This window comes from Polypterus senegalus, chromosome 14 (assembly GCF_016835505.1).
Source record: "Polypterus senegalus isolate Bchr_013 chromosome 14, ASM1683550v1, whole genome shotgun sequence".
NCBI classification, from domain to species: Eukaryota; Metazoa; Chordata; class Cladistia; order Polypteriformes; family Polypteridae; genus Polypterus; species Polypterus senegalus.
Window position 1 is genome coordinate 12,789,348 of NC_053167.1, and position 25,934 is coordinate 12,815,281.

At 41.0% G+C, this 25,934-nt stretch overlaps 1 protein-coding gene across 2 annotated transcripts in view; it reads left to right on the forward strand.

Annotated features, from left to right (window-relative positions):
• Positions 1-17,731, forward strand: part of slc2a10 (solute carrier family 2 member 10) — a 108,890-nt gene extending 91,159 nt beyond the window's left edge. Inside the window, exons 6-7 of one of the 2 annotated variants that reach the window (XM_039735326.1) lie at positions 7,885-8,112; positions 17,465-17,731. In XM_039735326.1, the coding sequence (XP_039591260.1) occupies positions 7,885-7,987 (103 nt within the window). In that variant the 3' untranslated portion in view covers positions 7,988-8,112; positions 17,465-17,731. The remainder of the gene's footprint in view (positions 1-7,884; positions 8,113-17,464) is intronic. The other variant, XM_039735327.1, reaches the window with a different exon arrangement.
• The last annotated feature ends 8,203 nt before the right edge of the window (positions 17,732-25,934 follow it).

Below are 25,934 nucleotides of genomic sequence, written 5' to 3' on the forward strand. Positions count from 1 at the left end.
CTTGGCTAGTTAAATAAAGTGCACAGTCACAACAGGGTCTTCCTGCTAGTGTAGGCTATTTCCCTGATATCAAATATCACATCTCCTTTTGACTTCTCTTTGTGACCTATATGAGAATATGGGGTTTGGTTGGGCTTAAAACTGCAGCCAAAAGAAATTCTATGTTTGTCTATTCTGTTGCCTAATGAACATGTTTCCTTGGGCAGACATGTATACCCTGTGATCATATTGTAAAACGTTAAAGCACCACTAAAACAAATTGGATGAGAGCCTTTATTTTACAGGAAGGTCTTTCATGGTACACAATGTGAGCAGCACAATACATTTTGTAATGTTTTTGTGTACAGAGAATAATCATTATCATGTGTTTTATATAGCACCTTTTATATTTCAGTAATGCTCTATTCAAGTTTTCTTATTAAGCAACTTTTACTTGAAAGCCCAGCTTGGTATATAATAGATAGAAAAAATGTATGGTTTAAAGACGTGCAACAAAACAATGACATATAAAAAGTTTTGAAAAATATACCGTACAAAGAGGCGTACATATATGTTGTGAAGATCAGCCCGACTACAGATAGACACACAGACCAAAAATGTCCCAAAAACACACACGTTTATTTTCTTACCTGCCTTTTCCAGCTTACAATACACAAACCCACAATATAGCTCAGTCCTTTCTTTCTTTCTTTCTTTCTTTGTTCTCTTGCTGCCTCCACTCCTCTCTCACAAGCTCTGTCTTCTGCCTCCCGACTCCGGCTCCCCAATTGGAGTGAGGCGGCCCCTTTTATAATGCACTCGGATGTACTCTGTGATGACCTTCCTGCAGCACTTCCTGGTGTAGCAGAAGTGCTGCAGTCCATGGCTCTGGAACCATCCAGGTGCCCCCTGGCTGTGGCCACAGGCCTCCACAGGGTTGAGCTTCTAAGGTCCGTGGCCCCAAAGCAAACCAGGGTGGTTGCCCTCTCATGTCCCAGGGGAGGTATTGTCTCTCTCCCAGTCCTTCCATCATCCTGGCTGGGCTGGGGCCCCAGCCGTCCACAGAATGTATATACATACGTACATACATACAGTATACTCATTATGGCCACCTGCCTAATATGCTGTTGCTCTTCCATGTGACACCAAAACAGCTTCAATACGATCGCTGAAGATGGCAGAAGGACATTAACAGCAGATCCCCTAACTTATGTTATTTGCTAGGTAAATCCCCTGCAGGACGGATGTTTTGTTCCAACACATCCCACAGATGCAAGCTTTAAAACTCACTGGTGAGGCCTCATCTGGAGTACTGTGTGCAGTTTTGATCTCCAGGCTACAACAAGGGCATAGCAGTGCTAGAAAAAGTCCAAAGAAGAGCAACTATGCTCATTCCAGGGTTAATGGGGATGAATTATAAGGAAAGATTTAAAGAGCTGAGACTTTACAGTTTAAGCAAAAGAAGATTAAGAGGTGACATGATTGAAGTGTTTAAAATTATGAAGGGAATTAGTACAGTGCATCGAGACTGTTATTTTAAAATGAGTTTATCAAGATCCCAGGGATACAGGTGGAAACTTCCATCCATCCATCCATTTTCTAACCCGCTGAATCCGAATACAGGGTCACGGGGATCTGCTGGAGCCAATCCCAGCCAACACAGGGCACAAGGCAGGAACCAATCCTGGGCAGGGTGCCAAGCCACCGCAGGACACACACAAACACACCCACACACCAAGCACACACTAGGGCCAATTTAGAATCGCCAATCCACCTAACCTGCATGTCTTTGGATCGTGGGAGGAAACCGGAGTGCCCGGAGGAAACCCACGCAGACACGGGAGAACATGCAAACTCCGCAGGGAGGACCGGAAGTGAACCGGGTCTCCTAACTGCGAGGCAGCAGCGCTACCACTGTGCCACCGTGCCGCCCAGGTGGAAACTTGTTAACAGTAAATATCGCACAAACAGTAGGAAGTTTTTCTTTACACAAAGAATGATAGACACTTGGAATAAGCTACCAGGTAGTGTGGTAGACAATAAGACTTTTGGGACTTTCAAAACTTGACTTGATGTTTTTTGGAAGAAATAATTGAATAAGATTGGCAAGTTTTGTTGGGCTAAATGGCCTCTTCTCGTCTAAATTATTTCTAATGTTCTAATGCTAGATAGGATTGATCTGGGGGGATATAAAGGCTAGAGTAACACCTTAAACTCTTCATCATGTTCCTCAAACAATTTATGAACCAGTTATGCATTATCCTGCTGACAGATGCAATTTCATCAGGGAATACTATTGCCATGAAAGGTGGGCCTGGTCTGCAGTGATGTTTAGGTAAGTGCCAATGGCCTACTCTGAAGCTTGAATTGTTAATGGGACCCTTCGCAGCCAGCAATAAGGGCCGGTAACCACTGTTATCTTCTTCAATGGAGTTGTTACACTCAGATCATCAGAATTTGTTTTAATGTAACTACTATATCTCAGATTTCAATTAAAATTGATGTACTGGATACTCTTGAATGTCAAAGTCACTGGTGTGAATAATACATTACTATGACTTATAGCTTTCACGTTATGCAGGGATGAAAATTAAAGTCACTCCATTATTAGGAGCTCTGAAGCTTATGCTTCATTAGTTTAATAGAATATCCACCCTGATAGGTGGTACACATTAAATTACCTTCCGCATGAATTCCCGGTCCCATTGTGTCCTAACAGAACATTGCACAAAACATCACACTCCCTATGCCAGCTTGTCTTCTTCCCATCCTGTTCATCCTGGTGCCATCTGTTTACCAGATAAGCATGTGTACCAGCTGTCCACATGATGCAACAGAAAACAGGATGCATTGAACCAGGCAACCTTCTTAACCACTGACCCAAAGTCTAGTTCTAACGCCCCAATGCCCATTGTAGTTGCTTTAGATGGTGAACAGGGGTTGACATGGGCATTCTGACTGGCCTTGTGGTTTTGCAGGCCCATCACAGCAGGGTTTAATGTACTGTGTGTCATGACACAGTACTCCTGTAACCATAATTAAAATTATCTGTGATTTGTGCCAGGGTACGTGTTCTGTTGCTTCATACGAGACAGCATAACCTTTGTTGATCTCTGCCATTGGTTAGTCTTAGCCTCCTAACACCCTGTTAGGGGTTTATGGTTCCTTCCTCCTTAGAAAACTGACAGTAGACAATCATCACAGCTGACCATGAGCAACCCACAGGCCATAGCAGTTAGTCTGACCATAACAATTTGGTCCTTAGCAAAGTCACTGAGGTCTCTGCCCAAATCTTCTGCATTCATCACGCTGGCCAAGCGTACCTAATGTTAGTTTACTGTTTAATATAACTTTGACCTTTACATGTGCCATTGTTTTATAAGATAGACAACATTGTTCGCTTCATATGGGAGTGGTCAGAATGTTTTGGCTCATCGGTGTATTTATACACCTTTGAAATTGTATGTCACTGTTTCAAAATAGGTATTCACTGCACTGTCATTAGGTCTGTATTCTGACATTGCAGGCATAGCTGTGCTTTTTTTCTTATGCTACTATGTTATGAGAAATGTGTTCTGAGATTTTTTAGTAAGTAAGACAGAACTTTCAAGATATGGCTATTACACTCCTTAATCATGGCACAGGAGAGTGGTGATGTGTTGCATGCTGATTAGCACACCCAAATAAGAAGTTCACTGTACTCTTTACTTGTGACACTACCCAATAAGCATATTTTATATATATATATATATATATATTTTTTTATATATATATATTTTTAACTATGTATACAATATATATATATATATATATATATATATATATATATACCTATACTGTACGTATTATACACACACAATATACACAGTGCTAGAAGACAAAATATGTAAAAATACATCCATCATTTATTACAACAAATACAATGAAAAGTATAAGTTAAAACAGTTTATGTGTTGTGGCCAGGTTGAATGCCTGCCTGAAGTTGTATTTCTTCAGATGAAATCTGAGTTGTAAAACTATCACTTTCTCTAAAGAATTTGTCTATTTCATGTTTGGCAAATTCACACACTGCATGCTTTTGTCAAATGAGAAGAATACATTAAAACATCAAAATAAAACCCTCACTTACTAGTAAAGTACATTGTATGGAATAGATACAGCAACAATATATATTCTAACCGTACAAAGTATAGTAAATCTTCACAATTTTGTGGATTGCATTACACAAAAGTGTAACTCTTTTTGTGTCACCTGACAATTTACTCCTGCCTATTCAGAGTGATTCTGAGAGGCCCATTGCGCAACAGCAACACATGAGATTGAATAACAGCAGGCCTGTAATGCCCTTAAATGGCTGGGGCTGCACATGTGCTAAAGTGAATGGATCAAAGTGTGTAAGCCATGGGTAAGAGATTGAACTTCATTTGTGATGGAAATCGGGGCTTGCAGTTGTTCCCTATGAGTGAGGATGTCCTAGTAGTAGTGCAGGTCATAAGCTTGCACTGATTAACTCTCTGCCCTTTGTATTCACTGTCTGTCCCTACTACTGATTGGATGGTTTATTGAAGACCTCAAACTGGCCCTGTTGTGGTCAATTGTGGCTTCTGGCAGAACACCTAGAAGACAGTCAAACTAGACTACAGAGGAATAAAACCCACAACAAAGTTTCCGTAGATAAACCTGTGGAAAAGTCATTACTGAGCCTCAAAGGGAAGAGACTAGAGGGCCCACACACCCACCCAAACCTGTTTCCCACTGCTGATCCTTCTCCTGATCCACCATCCCACCCAGAAACTAACCCCATTTTTTTCTGAGGATTAATAGTTGTGGTTTCCGTATCTTTGGGGTTTTTCAGGAACGTAACTCCCATGGATAGCGAGAATGACCTTACTTATAAAATTGGTTGATATGTATCTGTCTAATCGATAAATGCTGGTAACCACCATAGATATAATGAAGACCAGTAGTTAAAAAATGCATTTGGAACAAGTGACACAATATTGAATAAATGTTAGAGTCTTCTTCTTCTTTCGGCTGCTCCCGTTAGGGGTTACCACAGCAGATCATCTTCTTCCATATCTTTCTGTCCTCTGCATCTTGTTCTGTCACACCCATCACCTACATGTCCTTTCTCACCACATCCATAAACCTTCACTTAGGCCTTCCTCTTTTCCTTTTCCCTGGCAGCTCTATCCTTAGCATCATTCTCCCAGTATATCCAGCATGTCTCCTCTGCACATGTCCAAACCAATGCAATCTTGCCTTTCTGACTTTATTTCCCAACCAATCACTTCCTGATTCACTATCTCCACATCATCCAACCTCTTCTCTCTCTCGTTTTCTTCATTCATCAGCCTCTTTCCATCTGCTCAAAACACTCTCCTCGCTTGTGAGTATGTTTCCATCTTTATCCTTTATCACCCTAACCTGTTGCACATCTTTCCCAGCTCGGTCCCTCTGTCTAGCCAATCAGTACAGGTCCTTTTCTCCCTCCTTAGGGCCCAACCTCTCATACATACGCCTTTTCTTTAGTCTTTGCCACCTCTCTCTTCACCTTGCGCCTTATCTCCTTGTACTCTTGTCTACTTTCTGCACCTCTCTGACTATCCCACTTCTTCTTTGCCATCTTCTTCCTCTGTATACTCTCCTGTATTTCCTCATTCCACCTTTTCCTCCTTCCTATTTCCAGATGTCACGCCAAGCACCCTCTTTGCTGTTACCCTTACTACATCTGCTGTAGTTTCCCAGTTGTCTGGTAACTCTTCACTGCCACCCAGTTCCTGTCTCACCTCCTCCCTAAACTCAACCTTGCAGTCTTCCTTTTTCAACTTCCACCATTTGATCCTTGGCTCTGCCCTCACTCTCTTCCTCTTCTTGGTCTTCAACGTCGTCCTACAGATCATCATCCTATGCTGCTTAACTACACTTTCCCCTGCCACCATCTTGCAGTCTTCAATCTCCTTCAGATCAACTGTTCTGCATAGGATGTAATCTACCTGTGTGCATCTTCCTCCACTCTTGTATGTAACCCTATGTTCCTCCCTCTTCTTAAATTACGTATTCACCACAGCCATGTCCATCCTTTTGGCAAAATCCGCTATCCTCTGACCTTCTTCATTCCTCTCCTTGACACCATACCTACCCATCACCTCCTCGTCTCCACTGTTCCCTTCACCAACATACCCATTAAAATCCGCTCCAATCACCATTTTCTGTCCCTTGGGTACACTGTTCATCACTTTTTCCGACTCACTCCAAGAATCTTCTTTCTCACCCATTACACACCCAGCTTGCAGTGCATATTCACTAACAACATTCATCATCACACCTCTTCTGCCTGACACTCTTTTCACCTCCAAAACACTCTTGACATACTCTTCTTTCAGAATAACTAGGCAGACGCCACACCTGGAAGTGCTGCCGGAGGTTAGTTAGGAAGCACCTGGGGCACTTCCAGGTGCACTATAAAAGGGGCCGCCTCACTCCATCCAGGGAGCCAGAGTCGGGTGGAAGAGGACAGAGCTTGCGGGAGAGGAGTGGCGGCAGCAGAAGAAAAGAGAGGAAAGCAAAGGATTGAGCATAATTGAGGGTTGGTGCACTGTGTGTTGTGTACTAAAAGTACTGTAAATAAATACAGTGTGCTTTTGAACATTGTGTGTCCTTGGTGTTTGTCTGTAGCCGGGCTGGTGGTCTTCGCGAGACCAACCGTGGGCCACTTCGTGCCTCTGCCGCTCACGTTGTAAAGGGGAGAGGAAGTGCTGAATGCATGTTAAGGAGATGAGGATGGATCAGCTGCTGTCTTTCTGCTCCTGCTGCCAAGCTGCATGTTCTGCTTGTCGCGCTGCGCATCAATCATTTAAAAGCCTCTACAGCAGCTGTCCTTTGGTCTCACTGCTTTGTCTTGTGGGACGTTAAAGTGTCTCTCGTGGGACTTCCAGGCTGATTATTACTTTCCTTATTTTTTAAATTTGCACAGATTATTATTGTTCTCTTGTGCATCCTCTTTTGCCTTCTTTTCTCTCCAATGCTTTCATGTCTCTTTTCAATGCGATGCTCTTTCTTCTTCGCTTAGTTGTTCACGTGCCATCTAGAACGTACTGTATAACATTTATAAGAGCTGGGAGCACATGAAGTGTGTCTGCCAAAAGCATTCCAACAACTGTGAGGTTAGATGTCTGTGAACTATTTTTAAATTGTTTGTATGTAGGGCATGACGTGCAAAAGTCACTGTCTCATGTGCCTTGTTTCCTAAGGTTGTAATGTCTAGTCACATGTGACATCAAAGTGTCTCTCCGAGATGATCACGTCTCGACCCAAGATTTTTTATATTATTTATAAGTAAACAATAAAAGGACTTGTGTCTGTGTATCTGTTTGTCAGTCCATTTATTATGTTTCTGTTATATGCCAATTGGAACAGGATTTGTACAAGCAATGCTAATTAATATTTGTGATGTGCCATCTGTTGGAATGAAAAATTAAATGCATTTTATCACTACATGCATACAAAATACCTTCAGTAGATGGTGCTCTTCATACATTTACACCAAATGCTCAGAGGTCCATGTTGATTACTTAGATTTCAACCCATCTTAGACAGGTAGCACAGTTAGTATATATTCATTTTTTATATATAATATGCATTTGTTTCAAAGACTGGTACATTTATTTGTAATTTGCTTTTAAAAGGGTAATTATTCACATTTCCTCAAACTGCACAGCCCTCAGTAAATATTGCTTTGTTACAGCTTTCTAGTTTCCTGTCCCCATTTACATAAGAAATGAAAAATGAATAGCATAGGTAGCTTGAAAGTGTAATGTTTGTACTTGAGAAGTTAATAGTTAACAAAGGGCACCAAAGTGAAATAGTGTAGAGTGTGTTTCTAATTAGTTTTTTTCTTTACAGGTTGTATGGAGGAGAAAGCTTTTTAAGACTTCTGAGCAGAAATAAAGTGTCTACAGAGGGTTATGAAAGAGTACAGCTATCAAGTGCCTTGGACAATGAATGAAGTGAAGAAAGCATCAATAAACACAGTGATACAGATTTGTCCATTATATGGAAGGTACAATTTAAATACAAATGCTGCAACAAAAATTTGACAGAATGGTTCAGCTTTTTGGATTCCTTTTCTAGGTATATATTTTTATTATATATGTGATTTTCATTTTTTTCTGAATAAATAAAAAGAACAATTTTCTATATTCATGTATGGATTTTTACATGCCAATGAGTAAAAAGAGAAGGTAAAATCATCAGGTAAAAAGCTACAAAGCGTGGTGCTGACATAAACTGTTCATTGAGCTAAGAAGAGAGCCATACATTTCTAGAAAAAATCATGAAGAAAATGGTTTCTGCTATTTTTGTAGGAGTTCACTGTCAGATCTTTGAAAACAATATTATCTGATAAATTCCCTAGGCTTTACAAGCTGCTCTCTTTATTATCAGACTAAAACATTGACATATGTCTGCTTCACAGAAAAGTTAATTTGCTCCTTTATTCAGTAAAAGTACCACTGAGTTGTGACGGTTTTGTAGCCGGTAGTCAAATACTTGGTATAAAAATCCATTACCATGAAAAGCTTGCAAATGGATTAAGTATTTCTGCTAAATGAACAGGTAAACAAGCAGGGTATTCACCGGAAAAGGCATTTTGCAAATATTTAGCCTGCATCTAAAGGTAAATTGCAGTCGTCATCCAACATTAATGTACTGTTGCATTTTCTGTTCAAAGTTCTACTGTGAATATGACAAATAGTATAGGCGCTCCTCCATTAATATTTGATGTGAAATTCAAAATCCATTTTGGCAAACTCATGGTTACTAAAGCTAACCCCAAAGGAGTCGGGCACGAGCCAGAACCGAACCCTGGACATGTTGTCAGTCTGTCACACATTCACATTGTGCCAGTTTGGACTCATCAGTTAGCCTAACCTACAGGTCTCTGGGGAAGTAGGAGCAAATCACGCAAAGACACAGGGACCGCCACACACATAATTACTAGGAGGAAGATTTGAACCTGCACCTCTGGATCTGTGAGGGGGTGGCATTAACTGTTGTGCCACTGTGCTGCTTTGCTGTAAGATTTAAAGAATCTTAAATGCCACTGTCTAAATAACATAAGAGGCATCTTTCAGGTCTATCTAAGCTCATTGCTATTCCTTTCGCATGTGGCAAGTCTAACACAGAGTGCTGTTTTGAAAGCTACAACAGACTGCACAGATTTTTAATTTTCCTTCTTTAGTATTTTTCCAATACGGCAGAAACCTAATTAACAAATCTTCTAGAGGTTTAACTACAGACTAACGTAGTACAGGGACAGAATAAACATAATTTGGTGGGCCGGAGTAGATGTGGGTTTCAACCCATTTCCTTTTAACTTGAACATTTAATAGTTTAATCCTGATCCTGAGCCGTGTCATCCTTGTGCTTTGTCAAGTTTCTAGCTTTCTTTGATGTACCTTTTTGGGGAGAAAAGAAAAAGACTCGAGTGAATTAGAATCTCTCAATTTTTCTGTTTTACTTCAAGCTTTTTATTAAATGAGAAGCTTTACAATGAGCACGCATTTCAAATAATTCAGTGTTCACTGCTCTAGTGTTTGCTGCTTTGCTGTTTGGATGTCATTACTAAGTGGCCAGAGATTAATCTCTTAACTATAAAATGAATGGAAATCTAAAGGGTCAACTACATTGACTGCTATGCATAAAAGCTATGTCAACAAGAAGTGTCAGCCACACTTTCAAAGAGAATTAAAAGCCACTTAATTAATACTTAAAACTGCAGAGAAAGAGCAGAGATAAGCAAGTTGCACAAGTGACAATAACGGCCATATGCATTGTGGTATATGGCCGGCCATTCATCCCGGCCAATACCACCAGGCTGCCAGATGGAGCCCTCCCTGCAGCATGGAGGTGCTCCGAATGCCAGCAGGGAATCCTGGACAATGGAGTCTTTATTCACAGCCCTACTGAATACCATGGGGGCCGCCAGAGGATGCCGCAGGGAGGCTCAAGGAATATTTTCCCTACAGCCCAGAAGTACGTCCCAGTCACGTGGACAGAAGAAATGACGTACTTCCGGGTTGAAGAAAAAGAGGAGTTTTCACCTGACCCGGAAGTGCTGAGTAATCACATGGACTGAGGGATCAGAAGCACTTCCGGGTCAAGGACTATAAAGGATTGTGGGAAACCCCAGAGCGTTGAGCTGAGTTTGGAGGAAGGGTGACAACGCGTCTGGGAGTGGAGGATTTGATTATTGTGAATTGTTTATGAGTATAGTGGAGTGGAGGGCACTTTGTGCACATTACCATCTTAATAAAATTACTTATCGGACTTTTATCTGGTGCCTGGTGTCTGGTCTGAGGGTTCAAGGGGACAACGGCGCCCCCCGTCTTTCACAACATCCAAGAAAATCCAGTTGACTATTAGGCTTAATTAATATCAGAGTAAGGAATTACATGGAACAAGAGCTTGTCTTGCACCTGATGCTGCTGAAAGAGACTGCAGCGCTCTGTCACCTGCTATCTGGACTGAACAATCTGGAAGATGGATGAATGAATGGATGGATGGATGGATCGGGTGAAAGAAAATTCTGCAGCCCTGCAACACTGGGGTTGACCAACCATATAACGTCTCACTGTACTCCATGAGAAGGTTAATGTTCAATACAACCTGAATAGTTGACCAATGTAAGGAAAGATCTTCAAACAGACAAGAGTGTGCAGCTGCATAGTTTGTGAGTGATGTGGATTCTGAAAGTGAACATTCTCAATTCTGCCAGCGAAACACCTTTGCAGGAAGCAGTGCTTTATGAAAGAGGACTGAAGTGCTCCTGCCTGTTAGATTTCTCTGACAATCTCTCTCCAAGCAATTCAGTGGGATGCTCATTCCTAAAGGCCGCCTTAATTTCATTGAGGTACACAGTGCTCCTCGGAATAGGCATATGTTTCTGTAGTCAACATATAACTTAAAGTGTTTTAGATATTCCCACAAGTTATGTCCATTTACGCACCCTTTGACTCTGTGCATCTTTTTCACGAATTCTCAGGTTCTCATGCTCCATGTATACCTTTGTGACTGTCTGATTAATGTGAAAAATCTTTGCTGAGAGAATTCTTGTTTTTCCATATACTGCTGTATGTCAAAACCACTTGTCTGCTTACTCGGAGCTGTCTGTCTCACAGGATACACATAAAGTTATGTCTTGGGAAGCTTTTGCTGTCTAACCTTTCCATCAAAGTCTTAAGGCTTGACTAATAATTGATTTCATAAGTTCTTTATCTAGAAGACCACACAAACAGAGATCACAAACTCTTCACACAACTGTTGGCATTGCAGTTGGGGTGTTGTCCACATGAATGCTTTTTCTTTCACATACAGTACAATGCCTGTAAAATGTTTTTACCTCTTTGAGGTTTTCACATTTTATTGTTATACAACATTAAATCACTGTTTATTCAATTTGGCTTTTTTGCCATTGGTCAGTAGAATAAGACTCTTTAGTATCAAAGTGAAAACAGTTCTTTGCTAAGTGGTCTAAATAAATGACAAATATAAAACACAAAATAGTTGATTGTATAAGTTTTGATTCACTTTAATATGACACACCAGTAGGTATTTTTTTCTATAAGCACTTTAGCATTTCTCCTGCAATACAGTGTTTGGTGCCTTTAAATTTGTCTTGCATTACAGTGTGTGCATGACTGAGCCTTTAATGGACTGTCACCGTGACTAAGAAGGGTTCCTGTCTTGTTCCCAATGCGTCCAGGATAGGTTCAAGCTTTCTACAACCCAGGCCCAGATTGAGCAGATTCGAGAATTGACAGAGGGCCTTACAGTATTAATGTCTGCTTACTGTACACTCAGTCAAGAAAGCAGAACAGGAGCCATTCAAAAAACAGTACAGGCACACTCAACAAATGTGACCAATGCACTTCCCACATAAAATCAATATTTTCTTGATCGACAGCATGGGAAAGAAACTGAGAACTTTGCACTAGTCCTTGGTCATGAAAGTATGTCTATAATTTGGTAGATTTTTCCCAATTACTTGCAGCAGTTATAAATTTTGTCCATGTTTCTTAATCATTTCTCTGGTGGATTTTAATCAAAGGGAATGTTAATTTAGTATGTATTCTTCTGGAAACCTGGTCTACACCAACATTACATTTTTGTAAATTCCACATCATCATTTTATGGCCTTTTTTGCCAGGATTGGGTATTACAACTGCCACCGCTGTGCCTCAACAAGCAAAAGTGTGTATAAAAGCCTAAGACATTTATTTGCTTGTTTAAACCCACTTTGCTCCAGCATTAGGCTTTGTATTTTTGTCTAGGATTTTGGCTCTGATTATATAAGGCAGAGTGGTGGCTCTGAGGCTAGGGATCTGCACTGGCAATCAGAAAGTTGCCGGTTTGAATCCCATAAATGCCAAAAGGGACTCTGCTGTGATGGGCCCTTGAGCAAGGCCCTTAACCTGCAATTGCTGAGCGCTTTGAGTAGTGAGAAAAGTGCTATATAAATGCAAAGATTTCTTCTTATTATGTTTTTGTAATTGCCCAGTTTTGCCGTTTTGCTTTATTTATCTCCCATTATTCCACTGCTTGAGGGTAGAGTAATGTAGATATCTTCACTTGCATTTAGGGGAAATATCTCACTGCTAACATTATTCAAAAATGGTAATTGCGGCTGTCATGAATTGAACTGTTAGTCCAGAACATGCATATGCTGACAGTCATATATTGAATGTGCACTTTGTACATCTTGTCCTCATAAAGCTTGAACAACATTTTCCCAAAGCTCCTCTATTTAACTGCTTGTGAGTCACTACCATTAGGTTTTTGATCACTGTAGCCCAGACAGCAAATATGTGAAATGTCTTTTGCATTAATCCATGCTACTTTTTGTTAATGGTAAATATGGACAGCTCCAAATTTTATACAAATATATTTTAAGTATCCATAGAAAAAATTAATTAGAAGCAACAATATTTATAACTGTAAGGGGAGAGTCACACTTGAACATTGTACATTTTCAGCATTTGGTATTTTTTAAGCATTTTAATGTTGTTTTGCAAGCATTTCCTAAGCATGCTTCAGGTGTTTTTCAAGCATTTTTCCAGTGTTTTGCTGGGAAAATATTAATGGCATCATTTCTGTTTTGTCGATTGTGAGGCGTGGTCATGTTGTGAAGTGATTGTTGTGTTTCCAGAGTGTCTGGTATGACTGTAGTGTTTTTAATAGTGGCGATCATTGTACTGAAGAGCAAGTGTTGTCACCCTCATGAGTGAACATACAAGGTGCTACGTTCTGCAGCAAAGGGAGCGGAGAGGACAATTCTGGATTCTCTATGAAGCAAGCAGCCCCTCGAAAAAAATTCCCAAATTACACACGAGTGTTGATAAGCATGTAAGCAGTAATATGTGAAAAGGAAAAAAAAGAAATCATTTTTGTGTTATTTTGCAAAAAAAAATTGCCTGCTCCTGTTGTTGCAACATTATGCAAGCACGTGAACCAGTCGTCTAGTTAACAGCTAGTGAGGAAAGGGTTATCATGCACAGAACTGAATGTATGTTGTATTCATATACATTTAATCCAGTCATTTTCAGGACTATCCAAAACTTGGAGATCATTTGATGGCACCACCAACAATGAAATTGACTATATTTGCATCAACCAGCATTGGCGATTGGCTATAATTAATGACAGAGCATGTAGGGGCACAGATGTGGGCTCAGACCTCCACCTTCTACGAGCCAAAGTGAAGCTCCATTCACCAAACAAGAGAAGATCAAACCCTATGTGAATGATAAGCAGAAGGACTCGGCCACAACACAGCAATACCAGATGATGCTATGGAACAGATTCTACCGGTAACAGGATGCAGGAACTAATTTGGACGACGAGTGGAAAAACGTCATGGAGGCAGTGAAAGAAAGTGCAGAAAGAACAATTGGGAGAAGAAGCGGGTCACAGAGGGAGCAATGGATGCGAGAAACATTATGGAAGTTTATCGATGAAAGGAAAATAGCAAAGAGCAAGAGAAACATTGCAAAAACAGCAGAAGGCAAGATGTGACAGAGAATATCAACACTTGGATCGGCATGTGAAACAGAGCTACCATGCTGATAAGAAAGCCTGGATAGTCAAGAAGAGCACTGAGGCGGAAAAAAACAGCTAGGCACAATGATGCCAAGGCCTTATACCATGTTCTGCGGGAACTAACAGGATCAAAGAGTAACTCAAATGTGCCAGTGAAAGACAAGACAGAAAAGATTCTGGTTACAGCAGACAAGCAAGATCAGCTCTGGATGGAGCATTTCCAAGAATCACTGAATCAATCCACCTCAGCAGCCTTGTACAGCTTCAGTCAGGTGCCTGCTCAGGTAGCCCTGTATGTGAATGAAGAACCAGTCACAGAGAAGGAGTCAACAGCAGCGATCAAGGCGATGAATAATAACAAAGCAGCGGGAATGGATGAAATCATGGCAGAGATGCTTAAATACGGTAGAAAGAATCTAGTAACCAAGCTAACAACAAGAGAACAAAAGGTGCTACAGAACTGGCTGGACAGAACAGTAATGAAGTTTCCAAAAAGGAGACTGTAACAACTGGAGAGGCATCATGCCTCTGTCTATTCCTGGCAAGGCATTCTGCACCGTGCTTCTGAAGAGGGTACAAGCAGCTGTGGACACAGTACTATGGGAAGAACAAGCTAGGTTATATAGCAGTCGCTCCTGCACAGAACAGATCTTTATTCTCAGAAATATGATCGAACAGTGCGTTCAACATCAAAGACAACTACACCTGAATTTTATCGACTTCAAGAAGGCATTTGACAGTGTTCACAAAAAGTCCCTCTGGAATATCACCCGGTCTTACAGCGTTCCAAAGAACTACATCAACATCTTCAGAAGCCTGTATGCAAACTCCCGCTCCTTGGTTAAGGTAGAAACTGGAATAACAGACTTTTTCAACATCATCACTGGTACGCAACAAGGGTGTATCTTGTCCCCTTTTCTCTTCTTGTTAGTGGTCAATTTTGTTCCCAAGGAAATATCAAATGGGCCCTGCCTAGCTACACCATGGAATGACCAAACATGGCTGAAAGACCTTGTCTTTGCCCATGATATCATCCTGCTGGCTGAAAATAATGAAGACCTAGAGAGACTCACATCAGATCTAGAACAGAATGCTGAGAAAATTTGACTGAGAATCAGTATAGTTAAACCAAAAACAATGAAGTTGGGTAGTAGCGGCAATCAAACCACAGTGGCCATCCAGGTTAACCAAATAGGTAACGAAAAGCTGGCCCACTTCATCTATCTAGGTAGCACAGTAAGAAATGATGGTGATATTGAAGCTGATGTTAACTGTAGAATCGGCAAGGCAGCAGCAGTTTTTCAAAGCTTGCACTCCATCTTGTTTGCCACCACCATTACCATTGATGTGAAACTCCCACTCTACAACAGCATTGTTCTACCAACAGCCATCTATGCTGAAGCTGAATTTGTTCCACCAGAAATGCCTGAGGCAGATCTTGAAGATAAGCTGGTGTGACCACATTACTAATGAAGAGGTCTGAAGAAGAGCAAAGGCACGTCCTGTGTGAAATTATTGTGGAACGGCAAATGAGGCTGGTTGGCCACATCTTGCATCTCCCCATATACTGGCATTCAAAGACGGCCATGAAATGGATTCCATTAAAAGGGATGTGGAGACCAGGAAGGCCAAAGCTCACATGGAGCAGAACATTCCATGATGACATGAAACAAATCAACATCACCTGGCAAAACGCTGAAGGAGTAGCAGACAATCGTAAAAGATGGCCCCTACTTGTTGTCCAATGTGCTCAAAGGCACAAGAGGACCTAAGTACTCAGTAAAAAAAGTTAAAACAGGTAACAATAGTTCAATATGCTCAATAATACTGATCAATGCAGAAATACACGAGGACATGAAAATGCAATAGGGCGCTACCACTCTGCATATTTGTTAAAACATCTGTACCGAACTTTAAACTGATTAAAACTACAAGCTACATCTTTAATCTGTGCCTCAATAGCTGCCAGTAGAAGACCAATGTATGTACATGCATAACAGCACCAAAAATGCTTCCAAATCTCTCTTTTCTTTACTTTTACCAGCATTTCATGAGCATTACCATTGATTTAAATGAAACAAGTGTTTGGCTGGAAACGCTCGAAAACTGCTGCTTGCAGTTGTTATGTAAACTGTGCACTAGTAAAACACTTACATGTAAATAGCAACTTTGAAAATAATGAATATAATAACTTCTCAAGCAGTGGTCTAACTAAAACCTTTAGATATGAATGGGTCCTAAGTCAGCTTAGCATGACTGAGTACAAATGAGCTAAAAAAAACAATCATTGTGGCTCATGAGTATATTTATATGAAAACTGATGCTGTATAACAATCTGGCCAATTGTCCTTGAAGACCAAGAATCCATGAGTTTGACTTTGTTGCTGAAGTGAAAATGGCCAGTCAGCTTTGTAAAGAAATTACCTAATAGTCCTTTTCAGAACCACTTAGGGCCTCATCTATAAATGGTGCGTACACACAAAAATGTTGCGTACAAACGGTTCCACAATGTATAAAACCTAAACTTGGCATAAAGCCACGCAGATTTTCACGGTAGCTCCAACCCTGGCGTACGCAAGTTCTCCACTCAGTTTTGCAAACTGGTGCCGCCCAGCATCAAAGCAGTGTTACTGTTCCAGTGTGGTTTCCCTTTCTTTTTTAGATCAACATCCCTGACGCGGCTTTATAAATACACTTAAATTAAACGCATACAGTTTATTAGTTTAATGCATCTGATTGTAATTAACCTGTAACAATATAATGATCCAAGAAAGGTCAAACTATTCTAAATACCATAGCTGCTTTAGCATTGTTACTCTCACTGCACCTTCTTCTTCTTTCTGCTGCTCCCGTTAGGGGTTGCCACAGCAGATCATCTTTTTCCATATTACTGCACCACTCTGAGTGTTTATATCACTGTATCTGAGTGGGCAATCACAGCTCTACAGCAGCTGATTGGAAAGAGAATTATCGGTATACAGCATCTAGCACACGTTGCCTCAGCCATGCTGTCTATTGAACTGCTGTCAAATGCTTCAGAGCCTTTTCTTGCAGTTCAGAAACAGTTTCATCCCAAGAACTATAAATGCACTTAATCAGTCCATCAATTGCTCCTTGTAGAACGCTTTGTACTTATAAGTACAACTACCTCACTGTAAACGTGCGATACAGTTATAATATTGCACAACCTGAGCCACTTTATAAAGCACGTATTTACATATGATGACGATTTAAATATTAAGATGAAATGCAGCAAAATATGTTTATTATATTATACAGTGTCACACACGTGCAAGTAGGAGGCAGCTAAAGGGTCTGAGTAATTATAATAAAACATCCAACCAGGGGGCAACGGAGTGCACTGACTGTCTTTCTGAATTCCTTACAGAACTTTCCTGGGAAATCTTGCAAGGTTCCGGCACCTCAGAACTCTTCCGGAGCCAGCCCCTTTGCTGGCGTCACTTCAGAAGCCGGGTCCTTTGCTGACGTCACTTCTGAAGCCGGCCCCTTTGCTGATGTCACGTCTGGTCTAGACGACATCACTTCTGGTTCCGGCCTTTTTGATTAAGTCATTTCTTCTATGGGCCGTTAAAGCCTCCATCTTTGTCTATTGTAATCAGTTCTGTTGTAGACTCTGTTCTATGCTACTTTAGTTATAAGGGGATTTGAGAAACTAGTAAATTAAACGATTTTAAGATGAAGTTTATGATCTTCTACTTTAATGACAAAATAAACTACGTGATTAAAGTGGAAATTTAGAGATTAAAGTTTACATTTTGTGCTTTTTTCCCACTGTGTGCCTATTTTTTTTCTCTGTATCCTAATAAGCTTTCATGTGACACTCAGACGATGGGCTACGACTTTCCTTTTCACGGTGACTTTCATATCTGACAACTTCTTTTTTATTTCCGGCACTGTGCGACTTTGTGAACTTCAGCTTTCAAGTTTCTCGAACACTCTATGTCACTCGATCAACTTCCTTTTGTTGTTTATACCACTATTTAAACCAACAAATAGTATGTTTTTCCTTGCCTCCACTTCACTCCACTTCAATCTTCTGTTTTCCCCCCGTGCTTTTGCCATTGCCTTTTCACAGAAAGCTGAGCTTAATGGCTATTTATATTGATTTGCATATTCAAAGAGGTGTAATTCTGGGAGGAGACGGGGCGGGACAGCAGGCGTGCACGTGCATTACTTTTCACACTAACCGGGATTTATGTAGAGGAAAAACGTGGAAGCTGGTGTTCGCACAGATTTATGCATCTGGATTTTTTTGTGCGTACGCACATTTCTGCTTTTGTCCATATGCCATGTTTTAGTGTGAATTCTACGCACGGCGTTATGCATGAGGCCCCTGGTGTCCAGAATAACTGAACCCTATCTGAAATGCAGTGGTCATAAAACTAAAACTCTAGAATGCTGAAATTTGTGTACATTATAGAAAGTGTGCTGGCACCAGAAGTGGGGAAAGGAAACTCGAAGACACTACAATTCAATTTTCTATTCTTCATTCAGCTTTGTTGTTCAATGGCTGATACACCCATGGCTGATGCTTCATGGTAGGCAAACAAGCCATTGACAAAGAGCTCATGTATGCCTGCCTTTGCACCACCTGTGGAAATCTTACCATCTTCACCATCTATTGCTAGATAGACAAATACGGGCCACACCATCTCACATGTGCTGCTGCCAATGATTACTTCTCTGCCACACAAAAATCCATAAATACAAATGGTACAACACTGATAGCCACACAAACATGCTCAGTGTATACACTGATTATCACTTCCTGCTAACAAAGGTGGGTATTCAACTATGATGTTGTTATATGGCAGAAACGTCAAACAAACTGTGTTTGCCTTTACTACACTATTGGCACGCAGACTTATTTTGCTAAGCCAGAAAGTGCTGTCGAATCAGGAACTGTGTACGCCTGGAGTGCTTCCGGATGCAAGGACAGCACTTCCGTCACACTAGGAAGTCCTGCTGGAAGACCATTGCCGAGCACACGGAGCACATCTGGGGCATGATAAAAGGGGCCGCCTCACTCACTGCAAGGAGACAGAGTCGGGAGGCGGAAGACGGAGCTTACAAGAGAGAAGTGGAGCAGCTGAAGAGAGGAAAGGACTGAGTTTAGTGTGGTGGTTGTGCACTGTAGTTGTGTGTTGTGTTCCAAAATAAACGTGGGTGTTGTGGACATCAGGTGTTGTGTCTGCCTGTGGCCGGGCTATCTTTTACACCGCATAGAACACTAAAAACAGATAAATACAGGAAATGCAAAGCATTAAACTGAATAAAAGACAAAAATCCTCAGTAAAATACTAAATTCAATACTAGAAAAAAACCTGAATAAGTCACTTAATTAGTGATATAACAAACACAAATTGTCCTAAACATCTGAACAGACAGATAAATTGAAAGAAGGGGCAGAATGTTAGGTTAAGTTAAAAGCTTCCTGAACAGGTGGGGTTTCAGTTGTTTTATAAAAGAACAGATTGAGTCAGCTGCACCCATAAAGTGCAGGTTAGCATAATGCACAACAAGATGGCCACAATCAAAGGACCTTAGTTGGCAAACAGGAACAAAGTGAAGGAGAAGGTCACTGATGTAGTCTGGTGCAAGGCCATTTAAAGCTTTGTAGGTTATTAATAGAATTTTTTATTCAATCCTGTAAGACACAGGGAGCCAGTAAAGGCGAAGCAGTATGGGTGTTATGTGCTTGCTGTTATGGTAATTTGCATAACTGCAGCAGCATTCTGAATCAACTGGACCAGTGATAGATAGATAGATAGATAGATAGATAGATAGATAGATAGATAGATAGATAGATAGATAGATAGATAGATATGACGGAGTGGTGGCTCTGAGGTTAGGGATCTGCACTGGTAATCGGAAGGTTGCCAGTTCGAATCGCGTAAATGCCAATAGGGACTCTGTTCTGTTGGGCCCTTGAGCAAGGCCCTTAACCTGCAATTGCTGAGCCATTTTGAGTAGTGAGAAAAGCACTATATAAATGCAAAGAATTATTAGATAGATACTGTACAAACACCATTTTGGCCAACTGCACAAAGAGTCAGAAGATTCAGATGATGGCTGAATTCAGTTGTCCTGTGCAGCATTATTTGCTGACTATCCACATTTACCAAAGAGCTGAACAGTGGTATAGAAAATTGATTTCAAAGTAAAGGGAGTCACACAACATGGTCATCTCTTCCGCAGGAGTCAGGCAAGTTTATGTCTTGCATGGTCACTATGGAACATCACTCTCATCTGGCTGATTGACAAGCTTGAACAGACAATCGTTGGTGGAACAGAACTAAACACATTCTTGCTTCTGGACCTTTAACAGGCCAATTGTATTGCTCTGCTACCACAGTTGAATGAATCACAGCTTTTGGAGTCCAATCTGATTAATCATGACCAAAGGTCAAAATTTTGGGGGAGCACCTATGGCCAACAGCCACTTATTGCCGTAAAATCTGCATTACAATTATCACTTTGTTTATTCTTCATGTAATCATGTGAAAAATACCATAACAACACATGGTGCAAAAAAGAAGATCTGGTACACAAATTCAAATATTAAGATTGTACATCTGAATCTTTATTGGAAAGCAAGCAACTTAATTTAAGTGCCTGTTTTTCACTCACTGTTATGCCTTTGTCCTAAGAAAGACAACAAAAACTCAATACATATGGAACTCATATAGTTACATTTGCACTGCTCCTCAGTCTCCTTCTATGTTGTAAGTTAATTCTTGTGCTCATACTCCATAAGCTGTCATGCTGACCCCTTTTCTTGGTTTTACTTGAAGGTCTTCATCTCCCACTTGGTGCCCTTGTTGGGCCTGGGTGGTATACACCATTCCTATTTGCATGTCTTACCTACCAGGTGCTCAACCAAGCTCACACCCGGGTTAAGACCCCCCATAAGCCCCTGGGTGACTTATTTAGTAGGTCAAACTTTTAACAATGCACCACGAGGGACTCCCAGTAGTTTAATGGGGCACAGTATTTCAGACATGATTACTCGATCAAGAAAATGAATGAAGATTTGAGTGTTTCATCAAGCTCAACCTTGGTCATTTTGGCTCTTTCATCCTTCATCATTTCTTCCTGGAGGAGGATGGGGGGGTTGAATGGGGGGATCATTTTTCTGATTCCATTTTAGCACACAAAGACTTTCATTTCATCAAAACATGCTGAAGGAATGGATGGGTGAAAAGACCCCTTTCTGTCATGGGTCGAACCCAGAAGGCCCAAATGGTACATGCTCATTTAAAAGGACAGTCTGCATTACAAGGTGAACATTCAGACTTAAAGTTGTCGAGTTTACATTCCAAAGTCCCTGATTTTATCCAATAATTCATAATAAAGCCTTAAAGATTTAGATACTGTATGTCACACAGGCTAAGAACATTAATACATCAGAAGCAGTATGCATCAGAATCCGTCCATAATTTAGGAATTGCTGTTGCCAGGGTTTGGATCTTCAGATAGACATCAAGGTGGATTTTTTTATAAAAGCCTACATTTATTGAAGGGTTAAGTTGGATAGGAAAGAGACTGCAAGTTTAAAGAAATGTCAAAAGAAAGAAAGCAGTCACTACTATCATACAGAATTGTAGCAGAAAGGAGTAATGTAGAAGTAAAAGATGCTATTGTCTGCACATCGTCAGTGTCTTCAGAGCCCACAGATCACCAGTTGTCCTTGGTCCATACTTTTACAACCACAGATCTAGATAAAATACAATTTTTTGCCATACATATGAAGCAAACTTCTACATCAAGTTCTTGCTTTCTTCTTATTATGCTGTTCAGTCAAGAACATCAAACAAGTAGAAACCTTTAAGTATTTACAGTGCATCCAGAAAGTATTCACAGCGCATCACTTTTTCCACATTTTGTTATGTTATAGCCTTATTCCAAAATGGATTAAATTCATTTTTTTTCTTCAGAATTGTACACACAACACCCCATAATGACAATGTGAAAAAAGTTTACTTGAGGTTTTTGCAAATTTATTAAAAATAAAAAAACTGAGAAATCACATGTACATAAGTATTCACAGCCTTTACTCAATACTTTGTCAATGCACCTTTGGCAGCAATTACAGCCTCAAGTCTTTTTGAATATGATGCCACAAGCTTGGCACGCCTATCCTTGGCCAGTTTCGCCCATTCCTCTTTGCAGCACCTCTCAAGCTCCATCAGGTTGGATGGGAAGCGTCGGTGCACAGTCATTTTAAGATCTCTCCAGAGATGTTCAATCAGATTCAAGTCTGGGCTCTGGCTGGGCCACTCAAGAACATTCACAGAGTTGTCCTGAAGCCACTCCTTTGATATCTTAGCTCTGTGCTTAGGGTCGTTGTTCTGCTGAAAGATGAAATGTCGCCCCAGTCTGAGGTCAAGAGCGCTCTGGAGCAGGTTTTCATTCAGGATGTCTCTGTACATTGCTGCAGTCATCTTTCTCTTTATGCTGACTAGTCTCCCAGTTCCTGCCACTGAAAAACATCCCCACAGCATGATGCTGCCACCACCATGCTTCACTGCAGGGATGATATTGGCCTGGTGATGAGCTGTGCCTGGTTTCCTCCAATCGTGACGCCTGGCATTCGCACCAAAGAGTTCAATCTTTGTCTCATCAGACCAGAGAATTTTGTTTCTCATGGTCTGAGAGTCCTTCAGGTGCCTTTTGGCAAACTCCATCTGGGTTTCCATGTGCCTTTTACTAAGGAGTGGCTTCCATCTGGCCACTCTACCATACAGGCCTGATTGATGGATTCCTGCAGAGATGGTTGTCCTTCTGGAAGGTTCTACTCTCTCCACAGAGGATCTCTGGAGCTCTGACAGAGTGACCATCAGGTTCTTGGTCACCTCCTTGACTAAGGCCCTTCTCCGCCGATCGCTCAGTTTAGATGGCCGGCCAGCTCTAGGAAGAGTCCTGGTGGTTTTTGAACTTCTTCCACTTATGGATGATGGAGGCCACTGTGCTCATTGGGACCTTCAAAGCTGCAGAAATTTTTCTGTAACCTTCCCCAGATTTGTGCCTCGAGACAATCCTGTCTCGGAGGTCTACAGACAATTCCTTTGACTTCATGCTTGGTTTGTGTTCTGACATGAACTGTCAACTTTTGCAAAAATCTCAAGTAAACTTTTTTCACGTTGTCATTATGGGGTGTTGTGTGTTGTATTCTGAGGAAAAAAAATTAATTTAATCCATTTTGGAATAAGGCTGTAACATAACAAAATGTGAAAAAAGTGATGCGCTGCGAATACTTTCCGGATGCACTGTAGATGCTGCCTTTTTGTATACCCCCCAGAAGATGCATTGGAGTTGCAAGACTTGAAAGGCATGTATAACAGAGAAGGTGCAATGTTCTGGGTCAGCACCATGCTCTCTATTTTGTCCGGGAGCTTCTTCAACCCAAAACTCTTAATAGTCATAAACTGAGATGAGCTGGGCAAATGAGGACACACACATACAGCAAGGGGTAGATGCAAAATGTGTCAGTGCTTTTATTAAAAACAATCAAAATCGAAGATCAAAGTGCAATTAGTGCAGTGCATCCCATTCATCAATAAATAAATAATCCATAATATCAATGTGCAAGTGGAGGTTAAAATATCCATATAAATATCCATCCATCCATTATCCAACCCACTATATCCTATTACAGGGTCACAGGGGTCTGTTGGATACAATCCCAGGGCGCAAGGCATTGAACAAACCCCGGGCAGGGCACCAGCCCACCACAGGAGGCACACACACTAGGGACAATTTAGAATCGCCAATGCACCTAATCTGCATGCCTTTGCACTGTGGGAGGAAACCGGAGTACCCAGAGGAAATCCACGCAGACACAGGGAGAACATGTAAACTCCATGCTGGGAGGACCCGGGAAGTGAACCCGGGTCTCCTAACTGTGAGGCAGCAGCACTACCACCGTGCCGCCCCTCCATATAAATATTCCCAATAAAACTGGCAGTTAAAATCATATGACAGGAATCTGCTCCATAAAACCTTTAGAAGTGTTTTAGAAGTGTTTCCTTCTAAAACCAATGTCTCCATAATTTTTTTTCATTGGTCTTTTCCTTTTATCCTCTGGTTGTCTTTTCTGTTCTCTTTTTATCCTGATTTTCCTTTCCTTACTCTCTGCCTGTCCCTCTCTTATATTGGCCTAATTGGGCACAGATATGACCCTCTGCCCACTCCGAGGTGATAATGCAGCACATGACTAATCCACTCGCCTTTGCATGTGAGCGCATGATCAGCCAAGCACCACAATCAAGCCTAGAGCAGCACCGCCACCAGTGCAGGATTTACGTATAAGCTACACAAGCTATAGCTTAGGGCCCCCAAAACAAATCATATTTGGCACTTACATAGAATATCTGGACTTATAAAGGTCCCCATGTCTCAAATAGCTTAGGGCCTTATCAAGTCTAAATCCGGCCCTGACCGCCATGCACACATCTGCACCCACTCTAAGCCTGCATGCTCTCAGGACATTGATTTATTTATTTAAAACCTGTCAGGGACCACTTCTCACAAAGGGGGAGATGTAACATCAAATGGCAAAGATTTAATCATTATGGACTATCCTATTTATTTTAACACAAGCACATTAAAAATGTATTCATTGACATTTTCTGTACAGTAACTGAAAAATAAATACTGTTTAAAATCAATACTAAGAATGAAAATGCAAACATTACTACAGTATATAAGGGCCACATGAATTAATGGATACCAATAGAGCTCAAAATATTTTCTTTTACACAAACCTTCTTTGAAATACAATTTATGCCAGGTATGTCAGAAAGTCACTTTGCCAAGCTTGTGACATTTGCTGTTGTACGATTTATGTTTGCATCAGATTATGAAGAAGGCATTATCTGATTAAGATATACTCATGAAGGGTAATACTTATTGGAAAAGTCAAATTAATTTACATTTCAAATGTCACAAACTCCTAATTCTTTCATTTTCCAAATCACTTCCTCCTTTTTCTTAGATTTGTTCCAACTTGAAGGCTACCCTTGTGAACATAAATCTGTCAATTTACAATTAGTTTTTAGTATTTCAGGATTTCTGTGAAAAAAGAATTTCCTTTCATGCTACATCATATAAGTAATTAGACTTTGCTTTTGCTTATGCCAATGCACTAAACTAGAATTAGACAATGAATTCAACTGTAGTTGCAGCAACAGGAGACAGCACCTTATTGATTATCACACCATCTTGATATGTTGTATGTACTTTCACAATGTTAGCTGCATTTTAATGGCGTAAATGCCACATGGGCTGGACGGGCATCCCTAACAGAAGAAGGATGGTTCCTTACCTAGATGGGATGCTCCCAGTAAGCAGACAGGCATGCCGGACAGGGAGGAGAAGAGGATCAGACCCGAACGAGAGAGCCAGAAAAGATGGACAGACAGTCCACTGGAAAGAGATGTTGTCACTGGGTTTTTTTACTCCCCCAGCACTCTAGATGGTAGATGTTCCAAATATCCACGCCCAGGAGGAAGCCAGCAGGGCTGCCCTGCTGGACTACATTTCCTGACATGCCACTGGGGTAACTGGGTGCCACGAAAGGGCGCTGCAGGAAGAGCTTCCATCGGGCAATCGCCCTGACACCGGAAGTACTCCCGGGTCTTTAATAAAAGGGACTGCACTCCTGTATCCAGGCGAGTCGGAGCTGGGAGGAAGAAAGGTAACACTCAACTGGAGGAGGGCAGTGTGGTGGTAAGAATTGGAAGGAGAGAAAGAGAGAAACATGTGTTTTGTTAGTTTGTGGAACTGGAGAAGGAAAGAGTTTAAATAAACCATCCTTTATTTGCACCCGAGACTCT